The following is a 24,402-nucleotide window of genomic DNA, read 5'->3' as shown; positions in this document are numbered from 1 at the left end:
GAGAAATCAAGGAGAACTAAAATGATTGTCCTTCCCCCCATTCTGTCTCCTCTAGCAGTCATCAACAAGTACAGCCAGTGCTGTCTCTATACTATGTCCCAGTCTGAAACTTGACTGGAAGGTATCTAGATAATCTTTTCTCCAGGGCCCTATGAAGTTGTAGTCCAGCCACCTTCTCAAAAAGCAGGGGTTGGAGACTGAAAAAAAAACCTTACCCAGGACTGTTAGATCCTGCAGTAGCTCCTTGAGGAGGGGGCACACCATTGCCACCTGTCTCCCCAGCCATGAAGCACATCCAGTCATCTTCACCCCCTCAGGCACTTGGCAGCCTGGGGGGGTAAAATCACTGCTGTGGATCCCCAATCCACATCCATCCACTAAACCATAAAGAGATTTATTTGCTGCTGTTGTGTAAGAGTGTGCCAGGTGAGTGGCTAGGAATGATGAAATGCTGTGTGAGAGAGTTACAAGAAATGGATGAGGGCAACCATTGGAAGTATTTGGACAAAAGAAAGATGCTGAGTATTTTGTGTATATTGGAACCATGGATAAAGTCTTCATAGAAAATGTCATTCTGACCCTGCTCCCTTTTTTCCTCCCACAGGAACTGAACAAGAAACAAACACAGAAGGATCTAGAGTGTGCCATGTTGCTGCGCCAGCATGAGTCCACCCAGGAGCTGGAATTCCGTCACCTGCATACTGTCCAGCGCACCCGCACAGAGCTCACCCGTCTGCAGCACCAAACAGAGCTGTCAAACCAGCTGGAATACAATAAACGTCGTGAACAGGAACTGCGCCAGAAGCATGCCATGGAGGTCCGGCAGCAGCCTAAGAGCCTCAAAGTAGGTGCTACCTACACCCCGCCTTGCTGCCAGTTGTGCCCGGAAGGGCAGGTTGTGGGAATTCTGGAGTCAGGGCGGGGGCATCCAGGGGTGACAGAAATGAACAGATATGAAGCTGGAAGTCTAGACTCTGGACAGGACCTTTTGGGTGGGCATGGTCCTTGTGACTATGTGGCTGGGGATCAGGAACATCTGGCAGATTTGGAATGTGTGCACACTGAGCATCTAGATTCAAAAGGATGTGAATTGGATGCTCTGGAGTCAGACTGTGTTCGTGATGATCCAGGTGATTGCAGACATATTGGAGAGGTTCTGGAGTCAACTCAGGGTGATGCTGATGTAGTAAATTTGGGAATAAAATGTCCAGACCTCTTAGGGAAATGTACACATACAAAGAAAATATTGAAGCCTGAGCTAGACAGTCATGAACATATGGTCCAGGAATGTAATCAAGAGGAGGAAGCCCTGAAGCTGGAAGCAGTGTGTGTTGGGTCTCATGTCCAAGACTGGTCGCAAGAGGGAGTTCTAGGCTTGGGGGATCAGGGCTTAGGGTCTTTGATGTCGAAACAGAGAGATTGTGGAGAGGCGACGCCAGATTGGCAATTCCTGGCAGATATAAGTCCGGATGGGCAGGAAGCGGCAATTTTGGAGCAAAGACAGGAGTGTCTGGGGCTTGATGGGGAGGACCATGATGTCTTAGGCAAAGGGTGGATTTTAGACTATTCTGTGGCAAGTCTAAAACAGCAAGAACTGTATGGCAAGGGAGTCGCAGATGCAGGACTAAACCAGACGTTCCTTGGAGAGCTGGATCACTGCAGAGATGCTTCTGAGACTCTGCTGCCGATTTGGGGGCGACCAGGTGTTCCAGAGCCTGATGGACAAGAAGCCGATGAGCTAGAACCATTTAGATGCGAAGGGGATTTGTACACTCAGCCTCTGCCCACCATCATAGAAGAGGGGGCCCTGAGAGGTTTGGGCGATGGTTGTCCAGCCAGTGATGATCCCTACAGTCAGCAGGGTGGTGGCAGATCCCATCCTGGCTCTCCTCCAGTGGCCACCATGTTGCCTCATGTTCTCTGCGTGGCTTTGGCATTGTTGGTCTCTGCGTATCCTTGTGCCCCCACTCTCTTGCTTCTGCTAGCGGCGCTCTGGGCCCAGGGTGGTAGTTTGCAAGATATCCTCCTGGCCCTTGAAGGGTTCCTAGTGGGCCTGGGGGTTACCTACACACTACTGCACTCTATCTTTCTTCTCTCCGGATCCTCCTTCCTACTCCTTATCAAGCTGGGGGGGGCGGTGGGTGTGGTGGGGTTGAGTGCAAACAGGGGGCGCCTGTATGTTCCAGTCATCCTCCTGGCCTCTTACCTCTTGGCTTCTCCCTGGGTTTTCCTGCCCCTTTATCTCCTGGGGGCACTGGTAAGGCGCAGCCTGAGGGGATTCCCCCGCCATGCCCGCCGTTTTTTGCTCTTGGCCCTCTTGCACCTCCCACATCCGGTTTTCCGCATTCTGCAGCGCCTGGGGCTGGTTAGTGAACAGGGGCTCTTCCGCCTCTTCCCCAAAACCAACAAAGGCAGCTTCCGGAGCCGCATCCCAGTATTATCGCGCCAGCGGCAGCCCCCCCTCCCCTGGCACCGCAGGATCCTTGCTTTCCTGGCCAAACCCATCTGTACCCTCAACAGGATCCTCACCCAGGTGATCTGTGCTCAGCTGCCCCCTTCAGTGCTCCATTGCCTCAAGGGCCTGCATGTCTTGCGGGAGGAAAGGCCCAGCCGTATCCCCTGCTTGATGGCACGTGCTGTGAGGCCCAGGGGCCCTTCTGTGGGGTCAGTGAGACAGCTGAGCAGAGGTAGTCGTGTGCACGTGTCCCTGCCTGTCAGGAAGCCCTGGAGGTGACTGGTCCTGTGCAAGCCCCAAAAGGAGTCTCAGTATCTTGGGTTTCTTCACCTCCTCCTGACATGGTGAAATAAGCCATTCCAGTTGAACTTCCGCATCCTGTCTCTTACCTACAAAATTCTGCACACTTGGCCAGCTTCTGGAATTCTGGGAAACCAGGCAGAAGTACGTTTACAGTATTAACTCGCAAAGTCATTTTTCTCCCTCCAAGGTTTGCTGGTGTTTTGAAGTCTTATTACCAGGAGGCTCTGGGCAGGATGTGTTTGGTGAAAGAAGTTTTAATACAGGCAGGGCAGAGAAGTAAACGTTTGTGCAAGCTCCCTAATGGTTTACATATTGGGGGTGGGTGGGGTTTTGTTTTGTGCTCATTGTGTTAACGAGGAAAGAATCACCCAATGCCCTTTCGAGCCAGCTGTTTGGGAGGGTAGAATATTGACTGTTTCCATCATCTGGGATAAGGTGGTTGATCCAAGCCCCTGAAATGGAGAGGCAAGGCAGTTAAGGGCTAGATGGTGCTGACACAAATCCTTAATGGATTTCAGCAAAAAAAATAGGTTGACACAGAAGCAGGAGCTCCAGGCTTGCAAAAAGAAATGTTCCTTAAAAAAATGATCCCTTTTTAAAAAGATCCAGTAATGGCTGCTTTTTCCATCTTCAGCACCTCTTGCACAGTGAGGAGATACATATGCGCCTTCATTTCAAGCCCATTTTTGCCTCCTGAAACATTTGAGTTCCAAATCCTGCTAAAATATACTTCTTCATCTCCCACAGAGAAGGACCCCCCCTTTACAAATGATATGGAAACTTAAGAAATTAAACACATTTTGAAAAACCAGATTCTTCAGCTCCTGAGTGTTTTCCTATTTTAAGTGATTCTTTCGCCGTTCATATATCCTTCCACCATTTGTGTATGTGTCTGTGCATGTTTACACACACATACATATATTTATCATTTTTCACCGTATTTGTAACAATCCCCCTTTTTAAAGATTTTGAACTTGAATGTATATATTTGTATATGTTTGTGGGTAGGTTGGTAAGTTTTATATAATTTTTGTGGGGGGAGGAAAAGGGAGCTAATAAAATTTTTAAACAATACAATTTGACTGAAAATGGGAGAAATTCATAAAATGACAGCTTATTGCTGTAGATTTTTCACTTGAAACAATAATGGGCCATCCAATAGCTTTTTTTCCCCCCTTCTTTTTTTAAATGAGAAACCACATGCTGGCATTTGAAATTAAGGGCTTGGCATTGAGGTGGTTTGCTTTAGTGTAGGCAGTTGCATTTTGGTCAAAGAGAAGAAAAATTACTAAATATGGAAGTTACATTTCTGTATGAATGTCTCCTGGCAGCAGGGCATAGGCAACCTTTTTAAGTTACATAAAAAAACCAAAGTTGGTTTGCCTTTTAATGCCTCCCCCAGTGTGGTTTGGGGCCTATAGTAGGAGACCAGCCCTTTTCATTTTTTACAAAACTGGAAATCTAGACCATCTCTAAAGTGCAGGACAGATCTCAGAACTGTGATGCTCCAACTTTCTTCTCTTTCCCAGGGACCAGCTGTGCCTCCTTATGTTCCATGGAATTCGATGCCCCATTTTGGGGGCACTCCCTCATGTCATCACAGTCCCCTTTCCTTCATCTTCTATACTTCCTTTACAGCTCTGCTACATATCAGTTCCAGGAGCCATTTTCTTAGGCTCTGGGGTAAAGGTGTTAACACAAAACTATCTGGCTAGTTTGACATCCTTGTCCCCAGTCACTGCAGCTTTGGCTTAAACAGCACTTGCTCCTTGGCCTTGCCACACAGGGATGAGAAGCCTACTTTTACCACCCAATTAATAGCCAGGCTAGAGTGTTCTGGAAAACGCAAATGCTTGTGCTGCTTTCCTGAACATAGTTATGGGTCCAACTGAGTATCTTCCCTTTTTTAACTCTGAGCAGGTAAGCACTAAACTCTATCACAGCCTGCCGCACTCTTCAGCCAAGTATCCTCTAGAGCAGTGTTTTTCAACCTTGGCAGTTTAAGAGGGGTAGACTTCAACTCCCAGAATTCCCCAGCCAGCATGGCTGGCTAGGGAATTCTGGGAGTTGAAGTCCACCCCTCTTAAACTTGCCAAGGTTGAGAAACACTGCTCTCGATACTTATCCTCTTAACTCCATCATCGTGATCCAGCTTAATTGTGACACACTGAAATCCCCTGCTTTGGCAAGAGTGGGGGAAGCTGCTGTATAGAATCCCAGTTCAGTTTGTATTAAATACTTTGTTGTTAACTAGCTTTTAAAAGTTTTATATACTTACAGGGAATAAAACCAAAAGTCAGTGTATTCTATATAAACGTATATAATCACAGAATCAGTATTCTTTTAAATCCAATCAGGATTTTTATGTGATTGAAAAGAAAGAGAGTGATCCTGAGCACACTGACTTTGAAAATAAATCCTGTTTGTTTCAGCAAACAAACATTGGCTTAGCCATAGTTAAGATTTTTGTCGTTCTTATTTCTTTATCATGTGAGGGCAAAGCAGTGTTTTATAGAGTTAAATCACTTTGGAGCAGTCTTCACTTCTATTTATTTTGGTAGCATGTTTTTAAAATGGTTACCTTTGTGCATTTCAATGTAATTTCTCAATTTCTTGTATCCATTCATGTAGCTAGTCCCAGTTCCCTCCTTCCGATTTCCAACTCTACCCATCAATACATTTCTTACTTATTTCCTAACTTTGATATAATTCCATAATCATTGATTCTGGCTTTTGGTCCCATTTTTGCATAGAGCACATACCTTGTATTTCTCCCTTTTTTGGTTCACCTGTGATTTTTTTAATTTATTCCAGTTTTGCATCATCCGTGGATTTGTGTATTTTTTTTTTTTTAGCATTCCTCTTAACTTTTTTTTTTTTTTTGGCCAAGCTTATTTTCATTAATCTAAATTCTATTTTGTCCATTTTAATAATGTATTTTGTATTCCCATTTTTTGTGTGTTTGAATTATGTTTTTTCTCTATCCTCACATTTTTAAAAAAACTATGTTAAATATTTTTAATTTATTTCTCCCATTTTGTGTGGGGGGATGTATTCTTCTGTGGTTTATTTATTTCTCCCTTCCCTGTTGTGGATGCATGTGAAATTTTGAAGGAAAAAGAAAATAAAAATTCTGCACCACAATTCACCACCTCTGTATTGTGAGTTTTGAGTTTGATGTGATTTGATTTTTAAGAAAATAAGGTACTTAAGCTTAGGAACTGGGCTACAAGTCTACCTTCATGCACTCTGTGCCACAAAACACCTCAAATGACGTACTTTTAGATTTCAAAAGGTAACATTGTTTTGGGGGGGCCTAAACTGGAGATTTGCTCTCCCACATCCCACTGTTACCAAAATTCCTAGCAGCTCATTTCTCTCTCTATGAGCTCTCAAGTTTATGAGGTGTTCATGAAATGATTTAAAATAACATACACGGATGAAAATGTGTATTCTTGACAGGTTTTTTTTTTACCCCATTTGTGGTTTTGGGTCATTTTAGGTATTGTCCAAAGAGTGATGAAAGATTATAGTCATGAAAAGATTACCCTTGTTGAGGCAAGAAGCCTCAAGTAGCTAGGTGTAGGGTACAATTAAAGATGACGGAGTGAGAGTTGGTTTTGATATGAGGGATGTCATCTGAAATGCAGGGAAATGAACATTTTGCTCATCAGTATGAGCTTTGGGGTGAATTAGACTCAGTTTAAATACAAAGAGAATGGCAGGTTCCTTGACAGCCAAAGGGTTCATGTCTACATACCCAAGGCCCATAGCATAATTGGAAACATGGCTTGTAAAGAAAAAAAAATACTGTGTACCTAAACCTCACCCAGCATCAGGTTTTATGATAGTCAGGTGGATTCCTGATGCTCAAAGCCTTCCCTGCCTTCGTGCTCTCCAGATGGCCAATTTGGCTTGGATAAGGGGGCTGTAGTCCACATAACTGGGGAGCACCAAATTGGGAGAGCTGGTGTAAACGTTCTTCATGAATTATTTTAAACCATCCTCTAGTAGGTGGATTTAGTTCTGTACAATGTTTTAATTATTTGGTGTGACTGTTTACCCTGGCCGACAGAACGATAAATCCTTTGGTGTAGCCAAGGAACTGAATTTTTCTGAGATACAAGAATTGCTTGTCACCTTTGTCCTTTATAACTGCAGGTCCATTTTTGTTGAATATGTGAAGTTTGGGTCCATTATAACATAACATTTTGTACCACAAGGGACTCTTTTCAAAACCAACCTACAGCTGAGTCTGTAGATGACAGAAAAATAGAGAAATGTGTTTGGTTTTGCTAGGCAAAATGTGATGTCAGTTTGCATTTAAAATCTTAATGCTGGAACCTGCACACACATCCTTCCTTCCACTTCTCCAACATGTACTTCGAAAGGAGCCTAAATAGCGTTTAGATTAGAAGAGAGGACCCAAAAGGAAACTTTTAAAGTGGGTGCAGATGGATTGGGAGTTTCCCTCATGGAACTAACTGTGGATACAATTCAGGAGGTATCCTGTGGAAACTTTCAGACACTGAGCATTTGAACGAAAAATGTTTTCTTTTGCAGAGCAGGATAGAGGATGAAAGCCATCCGATCATTGGGGAATGGGTGCTGAGAATATCACACACCATCTATTTTTGGGCCATGATGTGGAGCTGCAGTGATGTAATTTTTTTTAATGCAGGTTATGGTAATTTGCACTGACATTTTTTTCCTGAAAATTTTCCACTTTAGCATTTTTGGAAAAACCATCACACTGTTTTTAGCACACTGAAAGGTGTGTATTTAAGGTTTCTGACCTAGCTCACTTAATCTGGCATATCATTCATTTGTGCCTTTTATATTCAGGAACTGATCGCTGATTACCCAGGAAGCAACAAACAGGGAAACATTTGCAGAATATTTGTCCAAAATTTAAGCATCTGGAGTAAGCAGACCCCTCATAAAATTTCTCTCTCTAAGCATCTTTGGCTGTCACCTGGTCATGAGCCAGACACATACAACTGGGAAATAGAATCAAGGGCACTGGGGAGAACTAGCTAGAAGGTTCATCTAAAGCACCCTTCAGCTGCTTCTCGGTTCATAATACAGCCCTATTTAACAGGGAATTTCTACCGCCTTGTTCCCATTGTTCTAGTTACTCCACATGTAGCCATCTTCCCTAATGGAATATATGAAGCTTTATATTACCCCATTGGTCTATCCATCCAGCCTTGTATCATTTTTCCTTCACGGGGTCTTGGGCAGAAAGAGGGCCCTCCTTGTCCTGTTACTTGAAGTTCCTCACGGACGTGTCAGCAATCGCATGTCCTCCTTTCAGGAGCAAACCCTGTACATTTCATCAAGCTGTGATCAAGGAAGCATCCTTTTACTACATTAAAGCTATTTGGTTGGGCTGAAGCTATTTTATACTTACGTTACTTTGATTTAAATGGGAACAGTAGAATGGTTGAACAAGTTTTAGGTTTTTTCCCACCGAAACCCCACTGGTGGGAGTTGTTTGTCTAACACGTGCTCCTGTCTCTCTCTCTCTCTCTCTTTCTCTCTCACATTTGTTCTTTATTTGCCATTCTCCTTCTCCCTCCTCTGGTCACTTGCACTGTTCTGCTTTTGTTTTCTTGTTTTCCTCCTTTTTCTCCTCCTCCTCTTGCTACCCTAGTCCAAAGAACTGCAAATTAAAAAGCAGTTTCAGGACACCTGTAAGATCCAGACGCGGCAATACAAGGCCCTCCGCAACCACCTCTTGGAGACCACCCCAAAGAGCGAGCACAAGGGGATCCTCAAGCGTCTGAAGGATGAGCAGACCCGCAAGCTGGCCATCCTAGCTGAGCAGTACGACCACAGCATCAATGAAATGCTCTCCACCCAGGCCGTAGGTACCCCGCACTGCCCTCCCCTTGGGAGGGAGGGAGAAGTTGGCCGTTCCTCTGTCCACAGAGAAGAGCATTTTCCAACTATGCTTTGAAGCCCAGGCCCCAACCGTTGTTCTGAGTTTTTCTCCTCATCCTTATCCCCTTCCCCCAGCTTTGGCCAACGAAAGTTTCATACAAAATGAGCAATCCCATTGGATATAGGCTGACTACTGGAGGCAGCATTTATATACCTTGAATAAAGAAAAGCAAGAGAAGTTGATTTACCCTTAAAAAGTTGCTTTGGTTTTATACCAGTTTAACTCTCTTGCTTTTTCCCAAAAGAACAGTGGAAAAGAAGATGCTGAGAGTAACACGCTTTAGGGACCCCTAACTGCTTGCTCTCAAACTGTAGTCCCCAAGGCTGCCTTGGAAAAGAGGCTGGCTGCCAGACCACACTGTCCGTGGTGCGATGGTGCCCTCATTTACAGGGCTCTGAAGGATGCTTCTCCATGTAGCATCTCCTTCACTCCCAAAGAAACTTTTCTGAAGTGGGTGACTAGTTTTAATTTTCTGGGACTAATGGAGATCCCTTTGCCACAACTGCTTAACGAGTATCAGTTTTGACCACCTGACTCCCTAAGCAAAGTGAACATGCCAGCAGTTGTGTGGTACTAAAATGGACTCTCCCCCCACCTTGTATTGGAGACAGGTATTAGGTGCTTTCCATACAGAATAGGCAGAAATAGATGTCTTTTCTCCTTCGTTGAAATGGGAGATGCTCAGCTACTTCTAGCTATCCTCAACCAGAGAGCCCTACCACAAACAGGGCTTTGATATATAAACATCTTGAGGTAGTGAGCCCTCCAGCAATAGCTTGGCAAAGCAAACAGACCAAACGGGGTCCTTTTTGTAATGGTTCGAGGCCAAGGCCCATTCTAGAAGCATAGGAAACAATCATGGAGACCTTGAGGCAAAGTTCGTCTCTCTCTAAGAGCCATCCTGCCCCAAGGGTTGGTTGTGTGATCCACGACCTTATGTCTTCTTCCTTCCTTCCTTCCTAGCTGCGTTTGGATGAAACTCAGGAGGCAGAATACCAAGTCCTAAGGATGCAGCTGCAGCAGGAGCTTGAGCTGCTGAACGCTTACCAGAGTAAAATCAAGATCCATACCGAGGCACAGCATGAACGTGAGATCAAGGAGCTTGAGCAGCGGGTATCTATCCGCAGGGCACTCCTAGAGCAAAGGGTAAGTATCTCCTACTCTCCCTGCCTCTCCAGGGAAATCCATGAAGCTTGGAGTCCAAAGATACTGCAGCGTCCACTCAGACCTGCAGCCCCATCTTCAGTCCCACGCAGAGGCCAAAAATGTGAATTGTTCTCCTCCCTGCAAATCTAAGCTCTCGATTCTTGTAGTACTAAACTAAGGGTGAACAACTTTTTTCTGCTGAGCACTGTAGTCCCTTGAGGAATCTGTTGGGGACCATATATCAAAGGTGGGTGGGGCTTCAGGAGGCTTGGGGTGGAGCCTGAGCCAAAGGGGCTTTCTGGTAGCCCCCTTTTTTCCCCTCACCCTGACATTCCTGTTTTCTTTTTCTGATTCCTCGGTCTTCTGGTGTCACTGTCCCCACCTGGCAGCCTAGGACAGAATCCTCTTCCTTGAGCTCTGAAGGGGACTTTTGAAATCAGACTGCATCTCCGGGCAAGGAGTTATCCATTGCTAATCCATAAACACAAAAGATACTCTTCAGAGGCCCTGTGTGAATCAGCACTCTTAATTACTATAGTGTAAATAATTTCATTTCCTGGCTATAGTTTGGGGTGAACTGCCCTGGGCGTTGTTGATGGTATTCCTCTTGAAATGCACTCCGGAAAAGGAAAATCACAGTGGCTGAAACTGAGTTCATATTGATTGTAGCATACAGAGAATCCCTTCTGAAAAGTTGGGAGGTGTGGGCTTGATCGTTTTTCTCTAAAGTAGGTGTGAGAATCAATCAAGAATGAAAACCACTTTTTTCTGGAAGTACATGATCTTCTTTATTTTATTCTTTACTTTTTAAAGCGTCAGCTGCTCAGAGTCATTTAGAGTTGGGCAGCCTCCAAATTTAATAAAAGAAAAAGAAGAGGTACAAAACCTGCTGTTTGTTCAGGAGAAAGGCGGCAGTGCCATGGTCCTTCTGCAGGGGAGAGGAGCTCCAGGTGTCTCATGAGGGCCAACCATCAGTCTGTTGAAGACCAATAGAAAAAGGTGTTTTATGAAGTTTGCTGCTGTAGGATGTGATGATGGCTTCTTCAATGGGAGTTCATGAAGGAGAAGGTTTACCAGCCTTCTTAAGGTGTCCTAACAATGATGCTCTGTCCATTGGCTTCCTGGAGGGATCTGATTGGCCACCTGAGAAAGGAGCCTGGATTCTCCTGGAACTTTAGGGCTAGGGTTGCTCTTAGGCTTTGAGCAATGAGCCGTAAAGTATCTGCTCTTGCCTGTGAAGGCGCTAGACAACTTTCTTTCTTTCTTTCTTTCTTTCTTTCTTTCTTTCTTTCTTTCTTTCTTTCTTTCTTTCTTTCTTTCTTTCTTTCTTTCTTTCTCAAATTTGTACTGCCCCCCATCTCCCCCCAAAGAGGGACTCTGAGCGGTTAGTCCTTTAGTCCATCCTGCTCTTTGTTTTGCACGGAAAATAGAGAGGGAGTAACAATAGTATACTCTGCTTAAGGATGACGATTTGATATGACTACACTGAGTAAGAGAAGCTCTGCAGAATGTTAGGGTTCTCCTCTTAATTTGGTTTTCTGTTCTCCAGTTCAGTTGTAGTGTTACACTTCTACAGCTGTTTAAATGAAATTACTTCTCCCCTTCTGGCCTCAGCTGTTTTCAGATGCAGTTTCTCCACTCCAGATACAGTCTTTCTTTTCCTCCTTACTGAGCCAGAGGCATTCTTTGTTTAGTTTTTGTGTGGGGTTCCAGATGGCAGGAGGTATCTACCTACTGTTCCCTACTAGCCAAGTTTATTTCAGCTCTGGCACCAGAAAAGCAGTGAAATGCATTTTCATAAAGCACTAGATTCCTTTTTTTTTAATGTAGAAAAATAGCTGGGAATAAGCTTTATTCAGTGCACTCCAATTACACACACCTGGAGTAAGCTCTACTTAATATAGGAGGACTTATGTCTGTGTAAAAGTGCGCACCTGGGATGAGACTATAATGCACCTGGAGCTCTAGCCTAACAAAAGCAAGTATTTCACTTTTAATACAGCCTTTGCTTTCCTAAGAATCTTGCAAAAACTGTTATAAATGTGACAGCTTTGTTCTAAAGTGTATTATTATTATTATTATTATTATTATTATTATTATTATTCTGAGCCAGAAGTCCCATCTCCCTTATCTTTCATGGGTCTTTAGTTTCAACTGTGAGGTTGCAGTCATCTAATTGAAACAGTGAGAATCTGAGTACAGATGAAATAAACCCATATACCTCTTTTGGGGTGGGGGGGCAGGAATTCCTACTACCTCCAATTTAGCACAGATACCTTAAGTGCTAGGTCTCCCTTCCTTATCAAGCAACTTGTCCGTCTTCGTGCACGTCTTAAAGAGCTGGTGTTGTTGAATCCAGTCAGCAGTAATCTGGGTAGCCAGCCTAACCTTGTTATCCTTATTGGCTCACTTGCTGTTACAGGTGAGACAAAAGGGATGCTTCTCACCTCTGCCATGGTGTCCAAGCAGGTGTGTCTGTGGATTCTTGCTCCTGAGGTCTCTGTGTATCTTTTTCTTCCCTTTTGTCCTTCTCCAGATTGAAGAGGAGATGTTGGCCCTGCAGAACGAGCGTTCTGATCGCATCCGCAGCCTCTTGGAGCGCCAGGCCCGGGAGATCGAAGCCTTCGACTCTGAAAGTATGCGTCTGGGATTCAGCAATATGGCACTCACAGGCATTCCAGCTGAAGCCTTCAACCAAGGCTACACAGCCCCTCCTCAGCCCTGGCCCTCCCGCCCTGTTCCCCGCAGCGGCTCCCATTGGAGCCACGGAGTTCAGAATACAGCTGGTGCTCCTCATGCATGGAGGCAGCCTCCCATGCTTGCCCCGCCCCCTTCTGCTTGGCTTCATCCCCCTTCCTCATCTCCCTCCTCATCTTCCTCTTCCTCCTCGGCTCCTAGTGGCCGCTCCAATGTGGTCATGCTGAGAAACAGCCCCCAACCGCTGCGGCGCACAGCTTCTGGCGGCCAGTCGGACCAGGGCATCAGCCGCTCAGCCAGCGTCACTTCTCACATCCTCAACGGGTCACATTTTTCCTACTCGTGAAGTGATTGTTAGAGAACAGGGAGACTTGGCTGGAGGCAAATGGGGGGTTGGCTGGTGAAAAAGGGAGGGAGGCGGGGCATGTTACCAGGGGCTGATAAGTTAAAAAACAAAAATGGGAGATGCTGTGAAACTGGACCACAGTGGAAGGCTCTCGGTCATCATCAGTAGCCTTTGAGTTGCCAATCACCATAAGAAGGTTGGACGGTGAGATGGAAGGTTGAATTCTCGTCCTCCGGAGCATAGCCGGTGCCTCCTCAGATCGTGGTTTCCTGTCCCCTGCCAAATGGATAGAGACATCAAAGCTGCAGACATGATGTTGGCAGCCTGTTCTCGTGTCCCTGATGGTTGTCGGTTGCTCCCCCAGCTTTGCCACAATCTGTAGATGAAGACAGACCAAGAATAGTGCTCCAACAATGGAGATTAAGTTATCTCTTCAGGGTGTGGCTGAATAGTCTCAATAGCCTCTTCTCTCAAGAAGAGAGAAAATTAAAACACTCCCACAATACAACAAATCCAGAATTCTTAATTGTGCACTGTAGCTTGTTTGTGGGCATGATCAGAGCTGCTGCAGCCAAAACTCTGCTTTTTCCCCTCCTGTGCCAGGGCTCCTTTAAGTCAGCTTGGCTAGCGAGAGGGATGAACAGGCATAAAACTGGAGAGAATCCTGGATTTGGATTTGGTGGTGGGGCTAATCTGCATGCTTAGGAATTTTCAGAGTGACAGTGAAGAACTTTGCATCTTGGGTGCTGACACTGGCTTTTGATCCTGCCCAAATTCACAGACAGGAGGAGAGGACAGAACTTAATCTGCTTCTGTGTACCTTGCTCCACTTCCAGAACCTTCCTTAGCTTACTAGAGCCCAAGGACAGGAGAGGGAAATGTATGTGACAGGCTGCTCTGGGCTCTTAATCTGCATTGCCTTCTCTTTCTCAGTCAGAGGCCAGCTCTAGAGACTGTCTGGGCATCCTGCTGGTCCCACAGGATGGGGAGAACAAATGGGTTTTCAACCCTTTTTATCCCTGTCATCCGAATGTAGATACTGATCAGTGCCCCCCATCCACAACCCCCAATGTCTGTTTTGAGATGTGGATCTAAGCCCATGCTAGCCCAGGGATCATCTGTTAACAGTCAACCCCTAAACATATACATTACCTTTCTTCCCTCCCTCGTGGAAGAAACATCCAGCAATTAACAATTCTTGTAACAAGGGGCTTTGGACTGGAGCTCTCCCCAAACACGCACACACAGCACATTTAGTTCCCTGATCACAAACTAAATCTCTGGGACAGATTTGGTTTGGTGCTTATGCAACTAACATTTATATGGAATTACCTCCTCTCAGTTGTTTTTGATGCAGCGTGCCCACCTTTACAATTTCCAAGCCTTTTTGTCTTCTCCATATTTGTCGCCTATCACAACCCTGGCACCATTCCTACGCATTTTATCCTCTTCCAATCTGCAGCTCTGCAGCCCTGAATTCATAGTTGCACATGAGAGATTGGTTGCAGAGTTCAGGTGCCCAGCTGAGCTGAGTGCTTTGCTTGGTTCAGATTGTACACAGTGCCATTGTCATCTCATTTCTTCCCTTGTTCATACACATTCTCCTCCTCAAGCCATCCATCCATCCTGTAAATTACAGAATAATCCAGTATGATCAAACCTCAAGGCTGTCTACCCAGGGTTTGAGATCAGGGACCACTTGACATAAGAAACGATGCTGAAGGCCAACAATCTATACTCCAGGCTGAAAAATGGGGCCTGCCTTTCTGTTGAAAGGCAGGCAAATTAGCTACTCTAAGAGCAATCAGGATGAGACTGAAGTCCCATCCCTCGATAAAAAGGTTTTCAGAATCATGTATCTTTCTTATTTTGTGGACTTGCCTGAACTTCATTGGTGCTCCATCCAAAAGAAAGTGAGGCTGAAATCAGTATCCTGAAAGGGTGTGCATTTTACAGTGATCAGAGAACTAAAACCGAGCTTCTGTTGCGAGGGAAAGTAAATGTGGAAATGAGGGTCATTTGGAATTCATTCTCTTCCTGCCCTTTCCCAACTAAAAACTAGAAACCGTAACAGCCTTCACCAACCTGATGTTCTCCACATGTGTTGGACTGCGACTTACATCACCTCCAGCCAGCATGGCAAAGGGGAGTTGTAGCACAACCTCCCAAGAGGGCATCAGGATTGACAAGACTGTAGTAGGAAGAGGACAGCAGTTCTTGCAAAATGAAGCATGAACTCATGTTCACTCAGAGCACCAAAGTGCACAGATTTTAAATAATAATGTGCGGTGGGAGATACGGATGACCGTCGCAGGAGAACTCTCTTCTCCAGCCATTAATCGAGACAGAGATTTTCATCAGAGAAGAATGCCAAGTTCATATCCAGTAACAGCAGATGTGATGGGAAAGCTGGTGGTGAACTCTCCTGTTTTAAATTGCAAGTGGGAGGATGTTGTGACTCAACTATATTAAAATGCCCATTGGAAAACTAGATATCAGACGGCCTCTGATTTAGGCTTCTGATACACTAGTTTTGTGTGTATTACAATGATTTTTCCCTGTTGGGATACATTTAACTAGGTTGACTCTGACGTGTTATTAAAATGAGCAAACGTAAGGATTCTATCAGCAACATCTGCTGTTTATGTAAATAAGGCTCAGATTAGCTAAATACAGGAGAAGAAAATCTGCCCACTGCGTAAAGAGAACATTTTTTTCAGAGGTTCAAGTTTCTCAGCCTTTTGACATGGGAGTGCAGGAGAAATAACGCTAGCACCCTAAAAAGAGACATCTGACCTGATATACAGGGAAGATGTTGTTTGCCTCATTCAAACATGGGCTGCTAAAAATCATCCAGAACGATTGGAGGTGTGGGGTGATAGCTACAAGATACCCCATATGCAAAGCAAGGAGAGCCAAAATCTGCGATGGAAGAATAGAAGGTTCCTTCTCAGGAAGGGGCAAATGGCCGATCCTCTTCCTCCTCCTCTTAAAAGCATTCAGACTCATGAGGTTTTGCTGTTCTTGCACAAGAAGCGGAAACATTTCCTCCCACCCACCCATGCAAGGCAGCTGAAGCACATCTCCCTTCTCCCCTAACCCAACAAAATAACCAATTCACAAATCCTTTTTCAAATATTCACAGTGATCCTTCCCCCAACACAATACTTGGGGCCCAAAGTTTGCCTCCACTGTCAACTTGTCTGGTTGATTTTTCCCAGAACCCTCTCCCAGATTTTGCGAGTCCATTTTCTACTTGAATCAGGCCCCCTGTTTTAAACAAGAGGGGAGGGTGGGAGGGAGAAGACGAAGAAGAAGAAGGGGATCGTTGATGACTTCAAGATGTTCAGTTAGTGATTTCTTTCTCCTGCCTGCCTGGGATTGAGAAATGGGGTTACAGGGAGGGATAGGGCTGGGGGGGCTTGATGTATTATAATAATCCTTTCGTTTCTAAAAAAAAATAATCTTTTTTCTGTTTTTGGTGCCATAACTTTCCCCATGTACAGTTTTCCTCTTCCTGTTTTTTTGTTTGTGCTGCCCTCCCCCATTTCTTTTCCTGTCTCCCTCTGTGTGGGTGATTAAAAACTAATGTGAGTGTGTGTATGTATGTCTTTTTTTATATATGAAGAAAAATGTTGCGGGGAAACTTAGACATATGTGTCCTATGGAATGTATTAGAAAATAAAACACTTTTTAAAAAGAGAACAGGGAGGGGTGGGGAAGCTTGGATCTTGCTTGGGAGAGCAAACGTGGAAAGAGAACGCAAAGGTGGAACTGGTTGCTCTCCAGAAGGCTACCAATGGGAGAGGCATTGGGTGGGGTGAGAAATCTTTTAATAAAAATGTTGAATATTTAAAAGAGGAGAGAGTGTCGTCTTTTGGGGTGTGAAGAGCTCCTGGGTTGAAGCAATTTTTCTGGGGATGAGATGCTAAAATTCATAATTCAGAAATCTACTTGCAGCATGCTTCAACTGCACATTCTTTCTGGCACAGCCCCCAGTCCTAAACGGTGTCTGCCCCGGGTTGGAAGCACGAGTGCATTCCTTTCCTTTCTAAAGTACGTTTTCTGACTCACAGCCAGCATCCTGGAACTGCTCTGTCTCTGCAGATCTGTCCTGTTTGGCAGTTTGCAAAAGTTCGGTCCTCTTGCATTCTAAGGAATTCTTGTCACCTAGCAACCGGGTTCTGGAAGCATTCCCATGGTAACAGCATCCCGGCAGTTGGCAAACAAGAGGAGACACAGCTTGGTTTCATTCCACCTCCCACAGCGGGGCACCTGATGAGGAAAGGGGTGATGGTTTGTATGTGAGCAAGAGGGCTCGTCTGCGTCCAACAGAGGTGACCTCACACGTTTCCTAATGAACATTCTCACTGTTCCTTTTACAGCCATCCGTCTTGGCATTGCCAAAATCCCAAGTTTTGGTTCAGCTCCTCTTTAACGTTAGACGCTTTAGAAAATACCAGACGGTTGAACTGCTGTTTCTTATGTCACAATAGTGCAGAGCTACAGGTGGGACTGGTGCCCTTAATCGGCCTCCGAGTCTGAATTTTGGGTGTGGCGTACCAATCCTGTGTGTGCACGTGGTTCTGTTCTGCCTGTCACTTTAGGGAAAAGGGGAGGACTTGCGTTAAGCTTGAGGGTGGAAGGTGTATAGTGGACAAGGTGGCTGCAGCAGCTACCTTCCCCTCCTGGACAGCAGAAAACCACCTTTCTCCAGCTCACCACAGAACCCAGGATCCAAGCTACAAGATTTCCAAAAGGTAGCAAACAAAGCGTGGAGTAAAGTTTGCTTTTGCCTCTTCTTTGGAGTGGTTCAAAGACCTTTGTGTGGCGGCAGGGGTGTCTACAGGGTGTAGTCACGTGCAACGCACACATAAAACAGGTGGAGCTTTGGACACACCTCCATGACTGCCATCTTGATTTTTTTTTACTACATTTCAGACGCCCCAGGGGTGGGCGTTCCATCCTCACCAGTTTCCCTCATTCATCCCCTCTAGCTAAAAGCACCAAAGAAGCAGGCAATTTACAATATAATATTTCTTACACAATCTGCAAGTAATTTTCTTCTTCTTCCATGTAACAAATAGCTGTCCAAAGGTGGGTGCAAGTGATATATTTTAATTTTAAGTAAACTATCTCGAGCTTTCTGACCCCAATTTCTAAGTTTTCTATAGGCTCACTTTTCCATATGTTTGTTTCAGGAATTTATATGGCCACCCGTCTCAATAAAATGACTCTGGGTAGCTAACAATACAGAAATAAAAACAGAACAAAATAGATTGAAAACATTACAGTAGAATAGAATACGGTGTGATCAAGGCTCCAAGATAAAACTTTCACAGTAATAACAAAACGTATACCAGAGTCCGCTAACATCCTGGCCCCACTGGGCATGTCAAAGTTCTCTGGGGTCAAGAGGACTAGGAACTTGCTTTAGAAGTAGACTCAGAAGATTCAACAAACCTGCCTTACTTCAACTCCTGGGCGTGGACATTGCTGGGAACAATGCTATGGCTCACCTATTTCTCTTCTGACTGAAAAAGCAGGGAATATTTTAAAATACGGGGCGGGGGGTGATAGACAAACAACAAAATTATCGATCAGCAAGAAGTGGAAACATTTAAAAATGATTCGATTGCCACATTTCAAAAGCTTTGCAATGCCTGGTAAAATTAAAAAAAAAAACATTTTTACCTGGTGCCTAAAAGTTGACAAGAATAGAAACAGTGTTGTGTTTAGCACCACACTAAAAAGTATGTGGCCTTGGAAGGACAGTACCAAGCCCTTGGCGAAATTCATCCTTATTCCTTCCACAGGATGGGCCGGCCATGATCTGCCCTGTCCTTCCACTACTAAGAGATGGGATACAAACCTCCCTTTGGAAGCATCTCACAGATCGGAGACCCCTTGGTATATCCTCAGAAGCCCCATCGGCCCCACTCAGCCCAGAGGGGCAAAGTCAAATGATTCCCGCAGATGCTTTGCTGGATGGCTCAGTTTCCATGGCCAAATGGCTGCTGTGGAAATGCATGCTATAAGCTAAGGCAGGCGAGCACAGGAATCCTGACGGTGGTTCTCTGCAGCAGTGCTACTGGAGAGGACTCTAACCACAGTGGGTTTGTTTAGGTGTTTTTAGACTCAGGACTAAATGGCATTAGGGAAGAAAAGAGGCTATTGCAAAGGCAATGACTCAAAAGTACAGCATCGTGGGCACGGCTTGTTGGTTCATTCTGCTGAATGGAGGCCTTGTCTTCTTCCCAAAAGTTCTCCTTGGACAGCACTGGTGAAGGAAAGTTCTGCCTTCCATCTCTTTTGTTCTCTTCCCCCCATCCCATCCCAACCCATTTTTTTAGATCCAAAATGGAAAGGAACTCTGAATTGGATATGAACAGTCCTCCTCAGGCTGACAAGAGCCTCCCTGGAGGCTTTGCACCCAGAATCTCAGAAGCCATGGCTGAGCTCCTCGTGAACACTGTTGCTGGCACTGCCAAAATGGTCCAGGTGTCTGTGGAAGCCCAGAAATCTGCTCAGGTACTTCCTGTTGACTTTCCAGCCCAACTCCAAAGAAGAAAAACATTTGGAGTCCTTGAAAGTGAGAGAGATTCTCACTCAAAATGAGAACGAATTCAAATCTTTTTTTAGTCACTGTCCAGCATAACGCAACTTTAGAACTATAATGGTTTGCAACCATTCCAATATCAACAGTCCAGCTTAGAAGCTGTGCAAAAGGACTAAGAGTCATTATTCATAACAAAAGCTATCCAATCATTCTATCCCTGAAATCTATTCATAAAAAGGTTAATAACCATTGAAACGAGAAAAGAATTCTGTGCGCCATAAGATACTGTGGTATCAATGCCCATAGAGGTAGTCCTCACAATGTCCATTCGTTTAGTGATGGTTCAGACTTACGACGGTGCTGAAAAAACCAACTTACAACCGGTGCTCACACTTACAACCATTGCAGCGTCCCCACAGTCACATGATCACGATTTGGGCACTTGGCCACCGGTTTGCATTTATGACCATCGCAGCGTCATGTGGTCATGTGATTGCCATTTTTGACCTTCCCAGCTGGCTTCTGGCAAGCAAAATCAATGGGGAACCTCATGATTCACTTAATGGCCAATTGGTTTGCTTACTGACCATGGTGATTCGCTTAATGACTGCTGCAAAAAAGGTCATAAAATTGGGTCGGATACGCTTAATGGCCACTTCACTTAGCAACTGAAATTCTGGTCTCAATTGTCATTAAGGGAGGACTATCTGTATGTGAAAAGTAGTACTAGTAAAAATGAAAAGGTGAAAGAATCAACAATAACACAATTATATGGGAATGGCTTTCCATAGGAAGAGGTTAACATAGGACTCAAAGCCGATCTGTTTCCCCACTTCTTTTCAGCTGGCCTGTTTCCATGCAGAGCATGCACTGACCCAAGCCCGTCTGAGCTACATGGCGGCACGGGGCCTGGCTGAGCGAATTTTGGGACTCTTGAGTCCCCCTGACTTCCAGGGACTCTTTCAGCTACTCTCAGAGCCCCCCATGCCATATTCTGAATTTTGCACTATCATCCGACGGACAGAAAATGGTAAGCAGCTGCCCCCCCCCCACATTGCTACTCCCTCTTTCTCTGGATTAGTAATTCTCTGCCCCCTATCTACTAGTAAATAGCTCCCACTCATTGTCAAGAAACTCTGGGCACACCCAGTCCTTCTAAATGCACCCCTCCTTCTTGCCACCCAGCCCTCCTACACCCCGTTCTCAAGTGCAAGCCAGGATTCCCAGTGCGACGGGAACCCAGCCCAGGCTCTGAATGCAGCTGCCCGTAAGTGATTTTGTGAAAGATGCCGGGTATCAGGGCAGCTTGTGGGGACAAATCCCTGGCTTTCGTTTCCAAACCACTTCAATTTGCTCCTTTTCCCAGACCAGACGTTGCAGAAGATTGCCTTCAGGGGGGCATTCCTGATCTCCAGTTCTTCAGACCCCCTTGTGTCAGTGAAACAGTGAGTAGAACACACCCACATGGACTTGAAAACCTTCTGCAAAGTCCCAGTTCTGTTTTGTAGTATCCAAAGAGTAGGCTCTGATTGCAAGTGGAACCAGGAGGATCGCTGTAGGAAGGGCCAATTAGATCTAAGGTGGAGAGTGATGCCCCATCATCCACTTCTGAGGGTACTGAATGCATGTTCAGGAAAGGCACTGTGAGTTCTGTAACACGTACAGCTTAAACTACTGAAGAAGCAGTCAAAACTGGAGCATGGGGAATTCTGGGATTTGACGTCCACACATCGTAAAGTTGCCAAGGTTGAGGAACACTGTCCTAGAGAATTTAGACCTGTCACAGAACTGTAACAGACTCAGGGATGATGATTAATAGCACCCTTATTGCCACTTTCCAAAGGCCCACACAGCTGGAGCTTTGGCACTCTCCTATATCAGTGCCACAATTCTGCATTTTCTTTTTTGTTTTATTTTTTACCCAGAAGGAGGCTATAGTGTCTCCCCCTTAGAATGATATCCCTGTTCCTTGTTTCCTCACTTGCTGATCGGCTGTTAAGCAATTTCTCCTAAGCATTTGGGGTCTGTTAAATAAGTGCGCAGACTCAAACTGTCTTTGATGAATAATCATGTACAAGAACTGTGTAACCTTGGCCCCTTGCTCTTGGTTCATCTGGGTACAAGCAAACTGTGACTCACTGTAACCTGCTAGCTTTGAAATAATACCATGATTGTTGGATCCTCTCCAGTTGTTGGCATTTCTCAGGTAAGTTTTCCACCACAAATTGACCCCGCTAAGAACAGAACTGCATGAGTCTCTCTTGACTGCATCCCATCCACTGGACAAGGAGCCAGATGATGCCATTTCTAGTCCACCCTCAGCCATAGAAGCTCACTGGGTGATTTGCAACCAATCCCTCTCTCTTGGGCCAACCTACCTCACAAGGTTGTTGTGGAAAAAAAATAAAAAGAGGAGGCAGTATGTATGCTGCCTTGCACTCCTGTACAAAAGGCAGGATGGAGATCAAACAAACGAACAAACAAAGCATGCATATGGGTCAGGCTATTCAAGGAAAAAAATATTTCCTTACTATGATGGCTTTTTCATCAATAGAGGTTAGTGGGAAGGAGTACAGATCTGCCCTACCAAGTTCTCCAGGGTGAGATTTGCAGGCGCCCATCTGGAACATGAGATCAAAGGCCGACAGGTTTGAGAAGGCGACAGGAAAACCGGTGGAATGCTTGATGGATATGAATCACCTTTTAAATCCCCATTGTGCCTTGCTAACATAAAATAACACCCAGGCAGCATAGGAAATTTTAAAAAGCATTTCTCTAAACAGTGGGAGAAATATTAAGTAGGGGTCTATGGTTAAAGCTGACATGGCCTTATCTTAAGAAAGGGCTTTGGACACAGGCAAAACTAGAAATGGGGACTAAATGGAAAAACAGTTTAACCATGATTCCTTTAATAAGTCATGATTAACTGAGTTCATACAACAAGCCATAAACCAAGAGCACACAACTTGGGAGACCAGGGTCTGCTTTTTGTTTTAAGTCACGTATAAAGAATATTCTATTATGGAGAATAAAAAGAATCATTAAGATTATATGAGAACTGATTTGCTGTTCCTTGGTATTTATTTTTAATACCTTTTGTAATAAGATTAATGAAAAAAATCATTGTCTAGATGATATCGCTTGAATGGGCTGCCTATTTTAACAGGGATCTTGTCATCCTGAATAAAGTGAAGGATTTTGTGGCTGGGATCTTTTCAGAAATAGATCAACCAAACCCTAATAAAAGTTGATTCAGGAGTGGCTCAGATCCAAGTCAACAGAGAAGGACCAAAAGGGGCCATGTCTGTTCTCTTCATCCCAACTTTCCCTTTTTCCCTTATCACAGGATGAAGATGGGACAGATGAAGAGGAGAATCAGTCCGTGCCAATACAAGGTCAAAATCCCTCATGCCACAAGCAAGTAGGACTCCATTTTCATTTATTTTCTTAAATTACAAAATGCTAAAACAGTAGCCTGAAAGTTTTGCTGACTAAGTGGCATTCGGGAGACTCCTGTGGAATTCTGTGCCAAATTCTTAGTTGTTTTTCCTACATCATTAACACATCTTCATTTTAAAGCTGGCTACTGTACTACTAGCAGATTTATAGGAAGGCTGGTTTGAGAACTACACTTACATTTTTCAACAGATAGAGACAGTTCTCCTAGAAGATCAGATGGCAGACACATACATGACTCGGCGTCGCCATTCATCCCGGAGGTCCCCCTCAGCTGGTTTGGAAAGGCTTTCTCCGCTAGTATCTCAGCAAGACCTCAACAGCATTCAGGTATCCCCCTTCAGGCCCAGTGAATCCTAGGAGGCTGGGTGGGAGAAGAGGAAAGGTGGCAGGATTGCCCACAGTTCATAGGGATAACTCAACTGGTACTGCTTTTCCTGATGGGGTTGCAATGGTGGGAATATCTGTACTCATTGATTTCTGCACACCTCATAAGCAGACCATGAGAACAAGGTGGCATGAGGAGGGAGGGGAACAAAGCTTGCCAAGGAAAAGGTGGGGGCAAAAAAGAAAAAAGAAAAGAAAAGCATGATGGATGAAAGAACAAACCATGCTGGATCAGATTAAAGGCTTATCTCAAACTGACCCAACTCAGTGCTCCAAAGACCATGCAGATTAGGAATGTGAAGAGTTATAGTCCAACACACCTGGAGGGGAAGGGTGAACTAACTCAGCATCCATTCCCACAATAGCCAGGTGGGTGCTTTTAGGAAGCCAATAAACAGGCCTTGAGGTTCACCATATTCTCCTGTTCATGGTCCCAAGGTTCCATCACTGAGAGGTATTTTGCTGTGATACTGCAACCTCTTAGACAAGTGTTTCTCAACTTGGCAACTTTAAGATGTGTGGACTTCAATTCCCAGAATGGCTGGTTGGGGAATTCTGGGAGTTGAAGTCCACACATCTTAAAGTTGCCCAGTTTGAAAAACACTGATTTATAGGAATCAAGACATCTCAAAGAGCAATGGACATTTCCTTCACCAAGTCACAGTGCTCCTGGGAGAGGTGGCAATCCTAACACCCTATTTTTGTCCAGGCTCATCCACACCAGGTCTCCTGATTTCCCCCACATTGCTTATTATCAGGGTAGTAAGACTGACTGCCAGGAAGGGCAGAAAGTCAAGGGGGGAGGTGGCACTTAAGACTGTATCCTGCTTCTCACTTCCTCCCTTCCCTACACCGCAGCACCTGATCTGTTGCCCCTCCCGCCAGGATGGGTCGGGCAAGTTCCTGAGCAGAGTGACCCCACGCAACAATACACCTCAGCAGGAGGATTCAGACAGTGACACCGAGGACCAGTCGGAGACCACAGCTAAGGATACTGGATAAGCCTGACTGTGCCCTGCTGTATGTCTAGGAACAATCCGAAACAATCAGCTGGAACCCCACTTCCTTTTTCCCCTCGAGACCTGGAAGGGAAGAAAAGGATGCAA

At 45.0% G+C, this 24,402-nt stretch overlaps 2 protein-coding genes across 6 annotated transcripts in view; one reads left to right on the top strand and one right to left on the bottom strand.

Moving 5' to 3' along the window:
• TAOK2 (TAO kinase 2) overlaps positions 1-16,493 on the top strand; it is a 40,029-nt gene extending 23,536 nt beyond the window's left edge. For 2 of the 5 annotated variants that reach the window (XM_063301345.1, XM_063301346.1), the window contains one exon: positions 605-3,569. In XM_063301345.1, coding sequence (XP_063157415.1) covers positions 605-2,734 — 2,130 coding nt within the window. In that variant the 3' untranslated portion in view covers positions 2,735-3,569. Of the gene's footprint in view, positions 1-604; positions 3,570-8,414; positions 8,628-8,949; positions 9,156-9,668; positions 9,852-12,387 lie in introns of those variants that run through there. The other 3 variants (XR_010067840.1, XM_063301347.1, XM_063301348.1) reach the window with 3 other exon arrangements.
• The window catches only part of SPN (sialophorin), a 344,473-nt gene that overhangs the window by 306,658 nt on the left and 13,413 nt on the right, over positions 1-24,402 (bottom strand). The window lies entirely within an intron of this gene.

This window comes from Candoia aspera, chromosome 4 (genome assembly GCF_035149785.1).
Source record: "Candoia aspera isolate rCanAsp1 chromosome 4, rCanAsp1.hap2, whole genome shotgun sequence".
NCBI lineage: Eukaryota > Metazoa > Chordata > Lepidosauria > Squamata > Boidae > Candoia > Candoia aspera.
The sequence above is the reverse complement of the archived record's forward strand: the minus strand, read 5'-3'. Positions and strand labels throughout refer to the sequence as shown.